The sequence below is a fragment of the Megalops cyprinoides genome, chromosome 17, assembly GCF_013368585.1.
Source record: "Megalops cyprinoides isolate fMegCyp1 chromosome 17, fMegCyp1.pri, whole genome shotgun sequence".
Taxonomy (NCBI): Eukaryota; Metazoa; Chordata; class Actinopteri; order Elopiformes; family Megalopidae; genus Megalops; species Megalops cyprinoides.
This window is the reverse complement of record NC_050599.1, coordinates 310,296-326,611: the sequence shown is the minus strand read 5'-3', so window position 1 is coordinate 326,611 and position 16,316 is coordinate 310,296. Positions and strand designations below refer to the sequence as shown.

The window sequence follows — 16,316 nt, the reverse complement described above, 5'->3', positions numbered from 1 at the left end:
TTAACTCTGCATTTCCACGGTCACACTTCTGCTCTTTGCATGTCTGTTCCAGCCACCAGACTGCAGCCATTCTGTGTTTGATACATCATGACACAACATCAATGCGCTTGTGCCTCTGACCCATTCAGAAATCCATACGGGCCTTGACCTAGTTCTGACAGGCTGCGAGGTCAGAGGATGGGGTATCCTGCGCTGGCCAGCGCTGGCCTGCTTTTTCACGTGGAGCCACAGAGACAGCACTGTGTGATACACACATACAGTCATGCTTGTATTATCACCTGTAAAACATACAACACCTTGTGCTGTATATCACTGCCTATTCAACACACTGTCAGCACTTCACGTTCGATAACTGCATTCCACGAATGGAATTTCGGTTCTTTTGCTGTGCTGTGGTGAATACCACCTGTGTCCTGTCTGTCATCGCTGCTCTGCGTCCATGTCATTTTGTGAAAGAACTGATTGTTGCTGGTCAAATACAGAAGCCATCTGAAGGGTCTAGTCATTATCTAGACATCTGGGCTGTCATTATAATTCAAGCGGTGAGCATTTTGTGCCATAACTCCAGGAGGAAATTCAGTCTCTTCAAATAGTGAAGATTGGCTGCAGTGAGGTATTATCAATCATAAAGAAAAACATACCTCCTTTTAGTGGGATATTTACACTCTCACACTGAGGCTTTTTCATTAAAGGGCTTGGGATAATCATGCCATAAATCACACAGTGAGGACTGGAAACGGTGCACACGGTGGAGGAGGACCAGCGAGAGCGAGTACCGAAAGTCCTGTCCGCACAGCGTTTCTCAAAGGCCTACAGCGGTCAAATTACACATGGAGAACATGCCATGAAAAGCAGCAATAAATCTCATAAATAAATTCAAAACACATCTACTTTGCTCACTTCATCTTTTTTTGATAAATTGTTCTATGATTTTTTAAAATGCTCTTTCTTTCATCATTGCTCAACTAATACCTCAAAATGTAGACCCTGAGGCAAGAGTGTTGTGATTTTCTTCTGACTGAAAGCCGTACAGAAATGCAAACAACTTTGCAACACAGTCAAAGTACAGACTACAGGCCAAAATAAAATTCAGTCATGGAAGATGTCTTGGCTTCTACTGTTTGCTGTATCTCTTAATCATCTGTTGAATCCCTACATCAGTCTATTTGTTCAGCAGACACCCTAATGTAGGGTGAAACATACAGCCTCCATTTTTATCTGTTATCCCCTTCTACAGCTAGACATTACTAAAGCAATTAAGCTAAGTACCTTCTTCCACAGTACAGCAGTGGGGACCGTCTCTGGACCTGGGCCTGCACTGTGGCACTTAGGAATCTATGTTCTTTAATCACTGTCACACTGCTGCTCTAGTCTGAGTCCAAGTAATAAAAACAAGGATGTAATTGACATATTGCTGGTCAGACGACAGTCTATTATTTTGCTTGAGAGCTAAGCTGTTTTCTCAGTATCTGTACAATATATCTAATGATGGGATAGATAGAAGACAAAGCAATTCATTTCACTCTATGGATACAACTACTGGCAACAGTTCTGCATTATCTATTTCTTTTGTTGATCTAGGAAGGAAAAAAACAAATTTGTGGATCACAATCTCTGTTTAAACAAGTTCTGACATGAAGGAGTGCAGGCAGTACTGTGCTGGAAGCTCTGGATGAGAGCGTCTGCTAAATGCATGTAATGTCATGTCATGTCATGTAGGGTTAATACAGCTAAACATCCCTGGTATTTCACACACAGACACAGGCCTCCCTAAACTCTGAAACATGAAACAGGGGTCCCAGGTTTGGCTTGTTGGGGTGAGACTGGCCTTTAATGTAAAATAAATTCGATGCCACAGAACGTACTGTATATATGCATCAATTTAACAATAAAGAAACATAACAGTGTTAGGATCTTACTTTATTTCATATGCATTAATACTTCATAACGTGCTTGCCCCTAGCAACATGCATGCAGGCATAAATTCCAAAGATCATCACTGATTAGTTGATAACTGATTAGTGATCAGTTGTCACTTTGGGTATTATGCGAAACCATGAAATAATTACCACTGATATGAGTTTACTTCCAGATGCAGTATGTAAATACATTATTATTTTCATTCATTAAGTGGTGCGTTATTAATCATTAGATTTCTGTCTGTATATATGTACAAAATATACCTTGACAAAAACGTGAGACTAAAACCACCGCAGACAAAAAAATCACTGGATACGTGTAATATTACAATATCCGGCCAGAAAGTGACTAACATCTTCATATTGTTTTGGGTCACTGCCAGTGGACGTGCACAAGTGTGTAATTTTTGTTTATAAATGTGGAGCCAAAGTCTCTTTCTCTTTGTGGAACTTTTTTCCTGGCTCAACAAAAATGTCGGCTTAAACTTCTGAAACCCCTCCGCTGGAAACCCATCTATTGCTATGGTGCTGGGAGGTCACGCGTCAGCTGGGAAGGAAGACAAATTAGAGACACTGATCAATACCTCTGCCCTGAGGGGTGTCACAGTGTGCCCCAGGTAAAAGCGTTCTGAGAGCAGGTCCCAGGTAAAAGCGTTCCGAGAGCAGGCCCCAGGTAAAAGCGTTCCGAGAGCAGTCCCCAGGTAAAAGTGTTCCGAGAGCAGGCCCCAGGTAAAAGCGTTCTGAGAGCAGTCCCCAGGTAAAAGTGTTCTGAGAGCAGGCCCCAGGTAAAAGTGTTCCGAGAGCAGGTCCCAGGTAAAAGCGTTCCGAGAGCAGGTCCCAGGTAAAAGTGTTCCGAGAGCAGGCCCCAGGTAAAAGCGTTTCGAGAGCAGGCCCCAGGTAAAAGCGTTCTGAGAACAGTCCCCAGGTAAAAGCGTTCCGAGAGCAGGTCCCAGGTAAAAGCGTTTCGAGAGCAGGCCCCAGGTAAAAGCGTTCCGAGAGCAGGTCCCAGGTAAAAGCATTCCGAGAGCAGGTCCCAGGTAAAAGCGTTCTGAGAGCAGGTCCCAGGTAAAAGCGTTTCGAGAGCAGGTCCCAAGTAAAACCATTCTGAGAGCAGGCCCCAGGTAAAAGCGTTTCGAGAGCAGGCCCCAGGTAAAAGCATTCCGAGAGCAGGCCCCAGGTAAAAGCGTTTCGAGAGCAGGTCCCAGGTAAAAGCATTCCGAGAGCAGGTCCCAGGTAAAAGCATTCCGAGAGCAGGTCCCAGGTAAAAGCATTCCGAGAGCAGGTCCCAGGTAAAAGCATTCCGAGAGCAGGTCCCAGGTAAAAGCGTTCTGAGAGCAGGTCCCAGGTAAAAGCATTCCGAGAGCAGGTCCCAAGTAAAACCATTCCGAGAGCAGGTCCCAGGTAAAAGTGTTCCGAGAGCCAGGTAAAGGGCGCTGGCTGATCACTCTGCTGCTCTGTGCTGTGTGAAGCCCATGCTGCCTGTCTCTATATCTGAGATACTGGAAGCGTCTGTGTCATCCTCTCTACTTCCAGGAGGAACTGCACTCAGGAGAGAGTGTATCTTCTGTGCGTACATATCCCTGACGTTCAGGTACAGCAGCTCCGGGATGGGGGACTCTGAGGCACTGCTGCAGGGCTCCAGCTCCAGCGCCTTGTTCCTCTGGTAGTACTTGGAGAACTTATTAAAGATGATGGTGATGGGCAGTGCCACCACCAGCAGCCCACAGACGATGCACAGAGTGGCCACCAGTTTCCCCGCCAGTGTCACGGGACAAGTGTCCCCGTAGCCCACCGTGGTCATGCTGATGGTGGCCCACCACCAGCCCACCGGGATGGTCTGCAGGGCTGACTCCTCCTCCTCTTTCTCCACGAAGTAGATGAGGACGGAGAAGATGGAGATGCCGACAGAGAGGAAGAGCAGCAGCAGCCCCACCTCGTGGTAGCTGTGTCGGAGGGTGGAGCCGAGGGCACGCAGTCCCACCGAGTGGCGCGCCAGCTTCAGCACGCGGAAAATGCGCATGAGCCGCAGCATCTGTACCACCTTCCCCACGTTCTCCAGCTCCTCCCTCTCCTCGTCCATCGTCTCGAACGCCAGCGTGGCGTAGAACGGCAGGATGGACACAAAGTCGATGAGATTCAGCGGGCTCGCCAGGAACTTCCTAACGCAGGGGGCCACGGTGAGCCGGATGGCGAACTCGGCGGAGAAACAGATGACGCAGGCGATCTCCAGGGCAGCCAGCACCGGGTCCTCCCCCTCCCGCTCGGCCCCGCCCCCGCGCTGGAATTCCGGCATGCTGTGCACGCACATGGCCACGATGGAGGTGAGGACCACGCCCAGGGAGGCCACGGCCACCACCCTGGAGGACCGCGAGTAGCCCGGGTCTTCCATCGTCAGCCAGACGTGCCTCCTGATGTCTGAGCACCAGGTGTCCTCGAACCTCTGCAGGTCTTTATCGCGGGCGGACAGCTCCTCCAGGGAGGAGTCCATGCTGGGCTGCTCATCGCTACGCAGGTCCCAGTCGCGGACCTCCAGGTATTCTTTACGCTCCTGGAACCTGCCGCCACAGCAGGGCCCCAGGTGGTGGTCCTTGATGCCCCAGTACTCCATCTCCTGACTGAAGGAGAAGACGCACAGCTCCTCCATAAGGTGGATCCTGCCGGTGTGGTAGAAGTTGAGGACGCAGCGAAAGACGCCGGGGTTCCTGTCAAAGTAGAACTCCCCGTCCGCCGCGCTGTAGTCGTCACAGAGCTCCAGGATGGCCTCCTCGGAGCGGCAGCGAAGCAGACGGCCCAGCCGTGTCTGAGGAAAGCGCAGCAGCGTGCCGTACTCCACCTTCTGCCTGAAGCCTCCCACGTTCAGGCTGACCAGGGACCCCTCGGCCCCGCACCTGTGCAGCACTTGCCCGTACACCATCACTGCAGCCAGGGCCCGTGCCTGAGGTTACTGCTCCATCACCTGAGACAAGATCAAAATTATTTTCAGCCAAGTCATTTCTAAAGTCTGATTTGCAGCAGGGGTTTACAGCTCATGGCTGTAAACTTAAGCAAGTGTTCTGGTTGTTTTTAAAGGAGGAATGTAGTCAGACCCATAAAATTAAACTGAAAGACCATCCTCACTTGCCAGTTTATCATAAAACAACTGAAATATCTTGGAATACTGCTTGTAAAAATGTAGTAATGCCACATGAAAAGTCCTAATCACCAATAAATACCCTGCAATTTCTCGTTTTCTTGCCCCGGGGAATCAGCACCTGCTGACGCTCGATCCTTCCCCAGGTCTGAGGTCGGCAGAGTTCTGGGGGCTCATGTTGTCACATGTTCTGGGAGTGCCATGATATGGCAATATACCTCACCTTTGTCCCACGTTTTAGACACTAAAATCACCCATTTTCTCATCTGTGATAGCGGAATGATAACAGTACTAGCTATCTGACGCTGCATTGGAGCTATCTGACGCTGCATTGGAGCTGCGGTTGGTTTGCTGGCTGCAGCAGAGCCCAGCCACAATCCCGGCCTGCATGCACTGAGATTCTCCGTCACATCCAGCTCCCATTGAGTTTGCCCCTGTCAACATTAGTATTTTGCAACAGGATTTTTTGATGCATAAAAAACACACATATGCATAGATACTTTTGCTAAATATACACATATACTTTTCCACAAAAACTGTTGCCCAAAAAGGGTTTGTATTTGTGGCGCTGAGAACACATTATTGTTAATTGTTTTTCAAGAGGACAAACCTGTGAGTCACCCTCTGTCATTTTTCATCTTTGTACTGGTAGAGGTAGAGTATGCCGTATCCTGGGAGGAAAGGCTGTGTTTGACCAGGCTGACAGCACACCTTTAGGGCTGAGATGTAATATGGGAGCCACTGAGTATGGCTGGTAGGAACTTATTGTTCTCTCTTCCTTGTGTATCTATGTGGTCAAAAGTCCAGTTAGGACAGGACATCAACCAACACAGTTTGTATCAGAGGACATCTGTTACTTTATTCCCATGCAAATCAGCCAGGTGAGTGCCTCTGCAATAATTCTAGGGTGTGAAAACATTTTTGGGGTGAGGTCTGATGTCTGATACCAGTCCCATGCAAACTATCATCTGTGATGATTTGATCAACCTCACAGTTATGGCAGGTTGACACCCCTAGGTAAAACAGAGAAGAGTTATTTGGAGAATACACCCAAATTCCCAACCCCTTCTCCACCATCCTCAGGACAAGGAAAAAGGGAGGAGGAAAAAAAATATAAAATATGGAACAATAATATATGAATAGGTGTAATAGCATATATAATATTAGTTAGTTCACTCTAAACTGTTGTTGAAATGGTTCATATTTATAGAGCCTTCAGGTGAATCCTCAGAGATGAGTAGCAAAGTGTTTTAAATCCCACAACCACCATTCTTTTCCCACAAAAGATGGATCCCAAGAAAAAACTACACCTCCATACTCTCAGGAGTAGTATGCAGCTACCGAAGACCATTCCACTGAGAAATGCTCTAATGTCACTAATGTTGTAACATTGACAACTTTCTTACCAACCACATGAGCTACAGATACGCATTCTAATTGAAAAACACAGTTCTGGTATGTACATAATTCCAGTCTTGGATGGCAGTACAACATATCACACAAACACACATCCAGTTTTTCACAGATCAAATTTTCTCTTCAAATCACAACCACACATGAAAACAGTGGTCCGATCTAGACAGCATTCTAATGAGACCATCACTGCGATCTGACACCCTCTGAATACAAAGGGTTATACTTTAATATATTGTATTGAACTAAAAGAACTCTCTGTTTATGTATGCATTTAAAAACCTTATGGACTTTGGATGCCGATGAATGATGTCACCTTGGTTAATTGATCACTTATGACTGACAGGTAAGCTGGAGGGCCATTTGCTGCTGCATAAGCACTACCTTACTTTATTAGTCAGACATAATTGGTCACAGGGGATTGTTTGATATAATCTCCTGAATTTCAAGTATGATGAAAATCTAAATAGCAAAGGATAATGTGTATGCCTGCCTTTACCGGCAAAAAACACCAGTATGCGTTTGTGACATGTTAGATCAGAAACATAGACAGTGCAGTGTGTGATACCTGAGGTGCTCAAAGCCAGCAGTGTCTCTCCTAGCAAAGCATTACAGAGGAATAGAGTGTTCCTCTCCCAGAATGCGGGATTCAGCTCACAGAACCACACCAAGTCTGAGACATGATCATGCTCCATATTCAAGATCTCTTTCACTCTGTCAGTGAGACGAATATGAAAGAGTTCCATACCTCTGTGAGTGAGATCCAAACCCCTGTTCTCATCGCACAACTAAAACTCTTATCACCAATGCTGTTACAAGCTGAGCTAAAGGCAATTTTCCCCTAGCTCTACAGGCAACAACACTAGCTAACCAAGTCTCTGGGAGTGACACCACCAATGAAACCACTCTGTTACCTGTTAACCTACCAGCTTTATGCAGGACTCACACAAGCTATTACTTTCAGCTCTGCTACATCAAAACAGCTACTTCTGACACAACATAGACCAGCCACTCATAAGGCAAAAAAGCATTGCAGTCTTGATAAGATAGGCCCATTGGTTGCTTTCAGTGTTTTTTCTTCTTGGCTTTGAGCAGGTTAGCTTGCCTCACCAGCTGGGCCGCTCACTTCCCTACCTGCTAAGGTACTGCAGCGCTCCTGCAACTGCTGAAGTTACAGTACCACACGCGCCGCTTGTGACCAATCAGATCGATGCATGCCAAAACCATCACTCCAAAACTAAAATCTCTTTACTTTTTTCAGACATTTTTTCCAAAGAATGACAAACTTATTTTGATTCCCAGGATATTAAATGTTAGCAGGGAGACCGCAGGACAAGACAAATAACTGCAAAACCACTGAGTTCACATGTATAATACATGCGTCTTGTTGTTATATACTGCATTATACATAAGCCTATAGCCAAGAGATTTCTGAGTACTGGTTGCAGGGTGAACATGACTTCCACAGAGCACTGTTAGAGTGTTGTTGGATCCATCTTCATTAGCGTTAGACAGGGATTGTATTTCACACACCAGCTCTCCTAAAGGAAAAGTTCGAACATGCGCGACTAAGAACAGGGTCACTGTCTTAAACATCATAAAGACATCAGAATACATCGCAACATCACGCTGACTTCTACATCTGGAGAGATGATTCAGCTGCAATTCAAAATAAAATATCCGACATTATTGGAACATTTTGAAGTATAATACCACTGATACAAAGTTAGAGGAAACTGACTCAGTTAATACTGATAAATAAAATAATGCACATGTGTTATCGTAGCCTTGCTGTATGCAGGAATAATGAAACGACTCACTTTGACAGGGAAAACGTCACACGCAGCTTGCTTTCTCTTCATCGGCAGCTCCCCCGTTTATGATAATAGTGGCGTAGGCTTATATACATTATGTATTTACTCACATATAAATACGTACGGCAGATAAAGCCATATGCAAATCAGCGGTTTGCGCAAATTTCGCTGTCGAGCGATATAATCTAAAAACTCGAAGCCGAAAATACTGTACGTGTTCTTTCAAAACAGTTTAAACTTAGTTATGATCCATTTTAAAAAATAATATTTTGATTTAAGATGTCAACCAGAGATGTGTAAAAAGTTACATGTGCTAATTAAGCCCAGCCTTTTACAGACAACAGAAATTAGTATTTTGAATATATACATGTAATGATTGGAAATAGGCCCACCTGTTCATGAAGGATTCCTCTTTTTAGGACACAGGGAATAAAGCAGCATTTTCGCGAGCTTCTTGAACAGTCAGACGCGGTTGTCGGGTTCGGCTCCATAGCGGCGGATTCGGGACGCTCCCGCGATGCGAGTTCCCGCAGACTGACACCCCGCTAATGGATCTGACCGTGCCTGTGCGCGCACCCTCCCTTCTCTGCTGCTCTGGGAGGAGGGTGTCTGCAGCCACTGGGTAAACGGAAACTTTAGAAAGGGACTGTCAGAAGCAGACTTGAAAAAGATGACTAAGTTTAGCGGCAATAATTTAAAAAATTGCCCAAATGCACATGCGAGACGGAAATTGGCACCGGCTATAGTACCAGAAGACGTCGTCGATGAGAAACTGATAATTTTTCAATAATTCATACATACATTGACATGACAAATTGCACCAGCATGCTACATTTAATTAGAAATCATTTTGCAATGGATTTAAAACAATGCTAAACATTTATTACAAGTCTGACGGTTAGCTCTCTGGCCGCATTGTCGTTACTGCCTTACGCTGTAGGCTGAAGCCTGTGGAAACGCGGTTTATGTCGCTGTATAATGTGTATCGGAGGATGCGCGACTCCACGTGCGCATTGCAGGATTCTTCAGGTCTGTTGGGGGCTGGCTACACCGAATTAGTGCCCACACAACTTTATTTTTTATAACTTTATTATAACTTTATAAAGTTATACGCATGTATACACACACACACACACACACACATATATATTTAGATTCAGAGGACAGTGGGCGCTCCGTTAGTGACACTAACGCCAGGCCCCTCCCGGTGGTGCGTTCCTTGCCAGTCCTTCTCATCGAACCTTCGCCATGCAAACGAGGAACGGCTGCTGGCCTCATTACCATTAGTCAGTATCTTATACGAGGTAAAGAGGTAAGGGGAAGAGTTCTAACAATTTCGTGGTTTGGGTCGATTTATGTTTTTTAATTAATTTTGCCAAAAGACAAATGCGCTGGACCTAATAGCCTATTTCTCAACGTTATTACTGAAGGGGCAATTCACCATCTTCGATATCGCCACAAAATGAACAGCCACGCCTTACGTTAGTGAGCGGTAATTTTCCGTAATGGCAATTAGTTGGGAATTGTAATCACCTGCGCTCGAATTGTCGTCCTGGAATAAAACAGGCAAAGTGGTAAAGAAGCAGTATTAAGCCCAGCCGTCGCAAGGTTCGTTAGTTTTTGTGTTTTAGGGGGGGTTTCTGCTGCCGTTTGATTAAACCCAATACGTGCTCCGACAGGTGTCGTTCTGACTGCCTCTCTGTAATGGACCGTTTTGTTGGACTTCGGTAAGCTTGTGACTTTTGACTCCGCTCCATAATACGGCGGCTTTGATTTTCATACGGGCTGTCTGATGTCTCCCACCAGGACGCTGTGGCTTTTGTTGATAGCTGCTGTGATACGAGCGCAAAAGGCTTCTCATCCACGTAAGGGTACTAAATTTAACAGGAATAAAAAGAAGAGAAAAAACTTTTAACCCCTTAGTTCGCCTTTATAAACATCTCCCCTTACACACATCTAGATGGACTGGATTTGGAGTGCCTTGGAAACATACTGCGGCTGACCCTGGATCAGTCTTTGCTTTGGGGACATTACCTGGAGGTTGACGCTATCAGTGAGTAAATTTCACCGTACGTACATACGGTATTATGTGGACATGTTAATGCCGTCTGTTCCCTGTTTGCAGATGGTACCGATACTGTACCCATAACGGACAGCGTGGCTTCACAGTGTGGATTTGGCATGAAGTCTGACCCATGGGGCAATGCCATGCTCTTTGCTTCTGTTCATAATTGCTTTGCCCAGAACATGGTAAGGGCTACCGCCTCAGTGTCTGTCTTTGCAGCAGAGCCAGTTTGATAGTTGGCTTTTATTTTATTTATTTTTTTTTTTTTTAGGATGATGAGATGTTCGACCTGACTCTGAGGCTCCGCCTGTCTGGAAGCCCCATGTCTCCAGCTGCTATGCACACAGTCTCCAAAAGCTGCACGTACACCCAATGGGCGTCACGAGAGATTATCTGTAACAGGAACTACATGGAGGTGAGTGACTGCTGTCAGTCCAGGGCACTGCCTCAGCATACAGTACTATGTCTCCACGCCTGTGCTGGCTGTGCAGTGTATTGGCTATCTGCCAGGCAGTTTCAGTGCATGTGTCTGTAGCAATGAGGTCTCGGTACTGGATGACTAACCCTGTATGTTGTGTGGGTCTCTTCCCTGCCCGAGGTGGGCTGTTTGTAATGCCAGTTTTCTGCTTCAAGGCCTTGAGTCTGGCAACACCTCTACTCTTATTAGCCTCATTTAAGTCAAGGTGACATGAGTGTGCCCTAACTCGGCCATGCAGTTGATCAGAAGGTTGCTGTGACCTCTGAGGCTGCAGAGTAAAGTCCCTACATCTTGTGCATAATGTTCCCACTTGTCTTCAGGTATCAGTCAGAAGGCAAGTCCCTGACCTTAGTGAGTTCTCAGAGGAGGAGAAACTTGCACAAGACCAAGAGTGGGTTGAAACAGCCCCAGAGGTAACAACTTTGATTCAGAGCTGATATCAGCAGTACAGTCACATTGCTTTTGGATCTTGAAACTGGTATATCATTAACATCCTTCCTCTCTGTACCCCTTCAGGCTGCAGTCTCTTCTCTTCAGTTGTGGAAAGTACAGTTCCATGGAGTGACAGAGAAGACCATGAGCATAGAGGAGGCTCACAGTCGGGGATATGGCCTGACCGTTTCCACCTCTCGCTTGCTGCTCCGCAGTCCTTACAGCACCCCAGAGACGCTCTCCCTGGACGTGAGTGCCTCTAATCAGCTGCTGTAGCTACTCTGGCGCGTTCCCACCTAGTTTGTTTTGACCTGTTGATGGTGGAATGGGTGTTTGGAGCTATGCGAGAGTTTGATTTAATTGCACCAGGAAGCCAATTAAAACATGGGGTCAGGGCTGCCTCTCATCTCCTTGGAACTGAATATTTTTTTTGTGGATTTTGGTCCCAAAATATGTGCACTATGAAAGTGAGTAGCTTGTTCACAGTATCTGAATGCTCAACCCCCCCCACCCACCTCTATTGGAGTTTTGTTGACACTTTGGCCATTTCCTGTGTCCATTGTTTCCAAAAGGACGTGTCCATCACTGATGCCACACTTCATTTAATGTTCTGTTAGTTGGTATAAGGACCAAATGAATGACACTCTGGGACCACAAGAGCACAGGATATGGGTGTGTTCTCAGTCGAACTTTTTTTTTTTTTTTTTTAAAAAAACAGGTGGCTGGAGTCCCCATGCAGGTGATCAAAGCCACAACGTATTTCAGGCGCAAGTGGATGGTGAAGCTGCTGGATTCTTCTGCGGCTTGTCCTACTGGTGAGATCAGTGACTGAGAAATGCACTCTGGAAAAATACCATCTTGGCTATACTTTGGTTTCATGTCTACACAAGAATGAAGTCTCAATAGTGTAGTACAGAAAATGACATCACTTGGCCTGCTTTTAACTGATGTTTTCAACAAACTTGAATCTCTGGCTTTGTTAGGGAGCCACAAATACAGTTACACTGAAAATGCTGGTTTATGCAGCAACATCTTCATAAATGAGACACAGTATACATGTGCTGGTGCCATCCAACAGCCGCAAGAGCCAGAATTTCCATACTTGCAGCTGTCGGCAGTCCTCAGTGCTCAGTTTGCCAGAGGGAGTACATTTTCCCATCTCCTACATTGTTCCTGATGTGGGCTGCCGATGAATTCTTCCCCACCCCTCAGGTGGTGTCACCTTCACTGAGGAGATGATCACCTGGCATCTGCCCCTGCGCATATCCCCACTGCTGTCCTCCCGGTTATACACAATGGTGGAGTACCATGTGGGAATTGATGCAAAGAGGGTAGACAAGGCCATGATGATGGCTAGGGGGTACAAACTGACACTCTCAGACTCTCACTTCATTCTGGAGCTTCCAGTGGGATCGATTGATGGCTATTATAAGGTTAGTATGAGTGATCTGCTTCTGTCATCTGTTCTCCCTGCTGACCTACCCACCACAGGCACTGGTAGTTTTCTGTCCTGATTTAAATTGCTTTTCTTCGCAGAGTCATGCACCAAATTACCAGTATCACATCACATACAGCATTGAGCCCATGCTGGAGATAATATGGAAGGAAGATGACCTGTATGATGACACCAGATATAAAGTTCTCTTTCCCATCACCACCCCTTTAATGCCCAGGGTGCCGCATGTCTCTGATGGCAAGTGTTTCACATCTGGCCGTGATCTAAAAATGGCCTTCCTTTCATCGAAAATGCTGTCGCGTGTGTTCAGAAAAGGCAGGCATAGTGTTGAAAACGTTGTTGCTGCTTGTTCTGCCCCACAGAAACGGTCCCTGAGCAGAGAATTTTCCGCTTCAGTGTGGGGACCTTTCTTCCTGATGTAGAGCTGGTCAACATCACCTTTGCCACTGGGGTGCTGTCTGTGGCTGAGGCCAATGCCAGAGGCTTCAATGTGCAGGAGTATAGCTTTTCCAATGGCTCCAAGGGATTCAGACTGCAAGTGCCTTTCTCTGACCCAGTTGTCCTCAAAGGGGTGTGTCACGCTTCTTTGTGTTGGCTTGAATTCCAGTAGTAGTTCTCACTGCTTTCAATAGGACTTGTGAAAGGATACTGCAATCTGCATCTGATTTAGGTGAATGCATTAAAATAGGGTTTTTTTTTTTCTGCTGATTCACTGACACTGCACCACTTGTAGGAACTGGCTTATCCTGCATGTAAATGTGCATATTGTAAGGGCAGCAGGCACTGCTGCTCTAATCCCTGTCCTACAGAGACTAAGGAAAGGAGATATTGGTTGTGCTAATGTGAAGGGAAGCAGTAAGGCTTGTCTCCCCACTAACCCATGTGTCCACTCCAGAATAGTGCTCCAGATGTGACGGTCTACACCTTGCCTGTTGTCTTTGGCTTTTTGGTCCTGCCTGAAAACACCCCTTTCCCTCACCCCTGGGTGCTGGAGGCTGCACTGCAGGACATCGGTAGGTGACCCCTCCTATGGAGTGGGGATCTTCTCTCCTGAGTTGGCCTTCTGTCACCACCTCCAATCGTTTCCTCCCAGTTCTGCCGACTGCGACGGGCACCTGCGACTTGGAGTACTTCTATGTGCTGGTGGAGTACGGAAACCGCGGCCACAGCTTTGTGACAATAGTGGGCCAGAGGGAGCTGACTGCTGCCATGGCTGAGGAGTACAGTTACAGCCAGAACGACACTCACTCCAGCATGGCGGTGCATTTCAGATCTCCTGACGCTGTGTTTGAGGTATGTGCATTTCAGATCTCCTGACGCTGTGTTTGAGGTATGCTGCCTGTCTTCACCCTGTGTGCCCTGCTGTATGCACTGATTACCACCCACTTCCTCAGATGGTTCAGGCTTCTTCAGTCAGAAGCAGACTGGATCTCGTCCTGAAGGATCCTGTCAACAACTGGAACCTCAATGACTTCTCCCTGTCCTGCAGCTTCCCGATGGACCTGATTGGTTTGTACAATGCATTTGGTGCCTGTCTGCATTCCCACATAGGTGCTCAGATTTCTGAAATATGCTAGCTTTATCTGGCAAATGACCACTTTCTAAAGGAATTCTAAACTGTGACTCATTGTGCAGAATGCTTCTCCAATGGAACAATGACTGCTCTGGCAGTTAAAGTGGAGTCTGTGCCAGACCTGATCCCCAGTCAGCTGACCCTGAGAGACTCCCGCTGTAAACCTGCCTACAGTGACCATGTCTTTGCTTACTTCTCCTTTAATGTAAACTCCTGTGGAACCACCAGAAAGGTACAGAAGTATGATCTCAGGCTGGGATATTCAGCTGCTGTGTAGCTGCAGCCTAACCCCCTGTTTCTCTCCCAACCCCCCCCCCCCCCCCCCCACTGCCCTGTTTAGTTCTTCAGCAACGTTATGATGTATGAAAATGAAGTTTCCTCTGCAAGAGTGAAAACGTCTGCTGCTGATGACCAGTATCTGTAAGGAATATGACCTGAAAATATGGTCCCGCTGCAATTCAGTTTGATTAAGGGCTTTTTGTGTGTTTACATTAGGTTCACAGTTTCCTGTTACTATGACATAAATGCTAACTACACAATGGCATTCAGCACCAAGCCCAAGATCCTCGAGCCCATTACAGTAAGGGCAACTGGGATATTTGCGGTCAGAATGAGGCTCGCACTGGGTAAGTATGAAGGTTTACTGAAGTTGTGCTCCTCCTCACCTCTGGGTGACCTGCTTTTCTCCTTTCACAGATTCATCATACAGTGACTTCTACCTGGATGAGCACTACCCTGTCGTGAAGTACTTAAGAGAGCCTCTGTATTTTGAGGTGGAGCTGATGCAAGCCACCAATCTGCAGGTGGAGCTGTTTTTGGAGAACTGCTGGGCCACCTCCACGCAGGACAGGGCCTCCTTTCCCAAGTGGGACCTTATTATGGACAGGCAAGTGGACCATGTTGTGCAGTTGTTGAATGAACATTAAGCATGACATGCTAACAGATTAATCTTCTTCCTGCAGCTGTGAGAATCTTGATGACCCTTACCACACAATTTTCCACCCTGTCTCAGCAAATTCCAGAGTACAGTTCCCCAGTCACTTCAAGCGCTTTGAGATCAAGATGTTCTCCTTCACCACAGATCATGTGGCTTTGACAGGACAGGTAATGACATTCTGGTTGACTAGACGGCCTCCTCCTTGCCTACCCTTGGCAGATGGCAGCTTGCATTTGCAGTTAAGCCACACTCACGTGATGGACCCTAACATGCAGCTTATCTCCTAGATCTTTGTGCACTGCGATGTTGTAATCTGTGATGCCAGCAGCTCTGCAGACAGACTCTGCAGTATGGCCTGCATGAACAGGCAGAGTATGACTATGAGGAAAAGAGGTATGGGTTCTGATCTCATCTGGCTTCTGTTTCAAACTGCATAAACTAATGCCTTGTTTCTCCAACAGTTCAAAGGAGTGCAGAATACAGCCGGCACCGTAGGGAATATGTGACATCAGGTCCTGTTGTCCTGGCATAGATGCTCCTGGACCTTCCTGCTCTGGGGATGATCAGTGGCTGTTTGCTTCACATGGATCAGATTCTGAGTGGACACTTGCTTCTGTGTAGGTGTATGCCAAACTATTTCCATCAATGTGCTGAACAAATAAAATCTGAAACACAAGAGGCTTAATCTGTTGATTGGGGGGACTGGTGTTGAGGGCATGCCTTGCTATGGCTTACTGCTTAGGTACCAGTTCCTGTCAGAGGGAGCCTTCAGCCAAGTGCAATTCCCATGCTGGGGGTCAGCAAGGCTCCACTCTGCCTTCAGGGAGAGTACAGGGTTACCCTGGGGAGCTGTGTACACCAGTCTGCTTTCAAAGTGCCACTGGCTGTATTGGTACATGATTCAGTTGCACTCTCCTCATTCCACCTATAGAGTAAATACAGCATTCCTGACTAAATCAAACTGCCCATACTGACCTAGAGCTCAGTACATCACTGCAGCTGGGTTGTTGACTGAAAACATGAGCTTCTGTAATGTGAAATTTGTACATGGACTATGGGTAAAAGACTGAAAGGTCTTTGGGATGTTTGTGGCCTGTAA

General features: G+C 46.6%; 2 protein-coding genes across 2 annotated transcripts; one reads left to right on the top strand and one right to left on the bottom strand.

Annotated features, from left to right (window-relative positions):
- Positions 1–3,360: 3,360 nt before the first annotated feature.
- Positions 3,361–4,833, bottom strand: LOC118792318 (potassium voltage-gated channel subfamily S member 3-like). Its single transcript, XM_036550144.1, has one exon. It carries the CDS (start codon positions 4,831–4,833, stop codon positions 3,361–3,363), a length of 1,473 nt encoding a protein of 490 aa, XP_036406037.1.
- Positions 4,834–5,915: 1,082 nt separating this feature from the next.
- On the top strand, positions 5,916–15,773 carry zpax1 (zona pellucida protein AX 1). The gene is made up of 22 exons (XM_036550143.1): positions 5,916–5,930; positions 9,503–9,588; positions 10,083–10,141; positions 10,237–10,329; positions 10,402–10,526; positions 10,613–10,756; positions 11,140–11,232; positions 11,336–11,500; positions 11,970–12,066; positions 12,464–12,684; positions 12,788–12,944; positions 13,070–13,278; positions 13,603–13,720; positions 13,801–14,000; positions 14,102–14,216; positions 14,343–14,512; positions 14,621–14,700; positions 14,776–14,906; positions 14,977–15,166; positions 15,243–15,384; positions 15,505–15,610; positions 15,679–15,773. Exons 1-22 carry the CDS (start codon positions 5,916–5,918, stop codon positions 15,747–15,749), a joined length of 2,787 nt encoding a protein of 928 aa, XP_036406036.1. The 3' UTR covers positions 15,750–15,773.
- Positions 15,774–16,316: the final 543 nt, after the last annotated feature.

Bases quoted from the DNA above. Each gene is read 5' to 3' on its own strand.
- zpax1 (XM_036550143.1), top strand. The intron at 13,279-13,602 runs GTGTGTCACGCT...TGTCCACTCCAG, and splicing joins ACCCAGTTGTCCTCAAAGGG to AATAGTGCTCCAGATGTGAC. The intron at 14,001-14,101 runs GTATGTGCATTT...CCACTTCCTCAG, and splicing joins CTCCTGACGCTGTGTTTGAG to ATGGTTCAGGCTTCTTCAGT.
- LOC118792318 (XM_036550144.1), bottom strand. From the start codon at position 4,833: ATGGTGTACGGGCAAGTGCTGCACAGGTGCGGGGCCGAGGGGTCCCTG.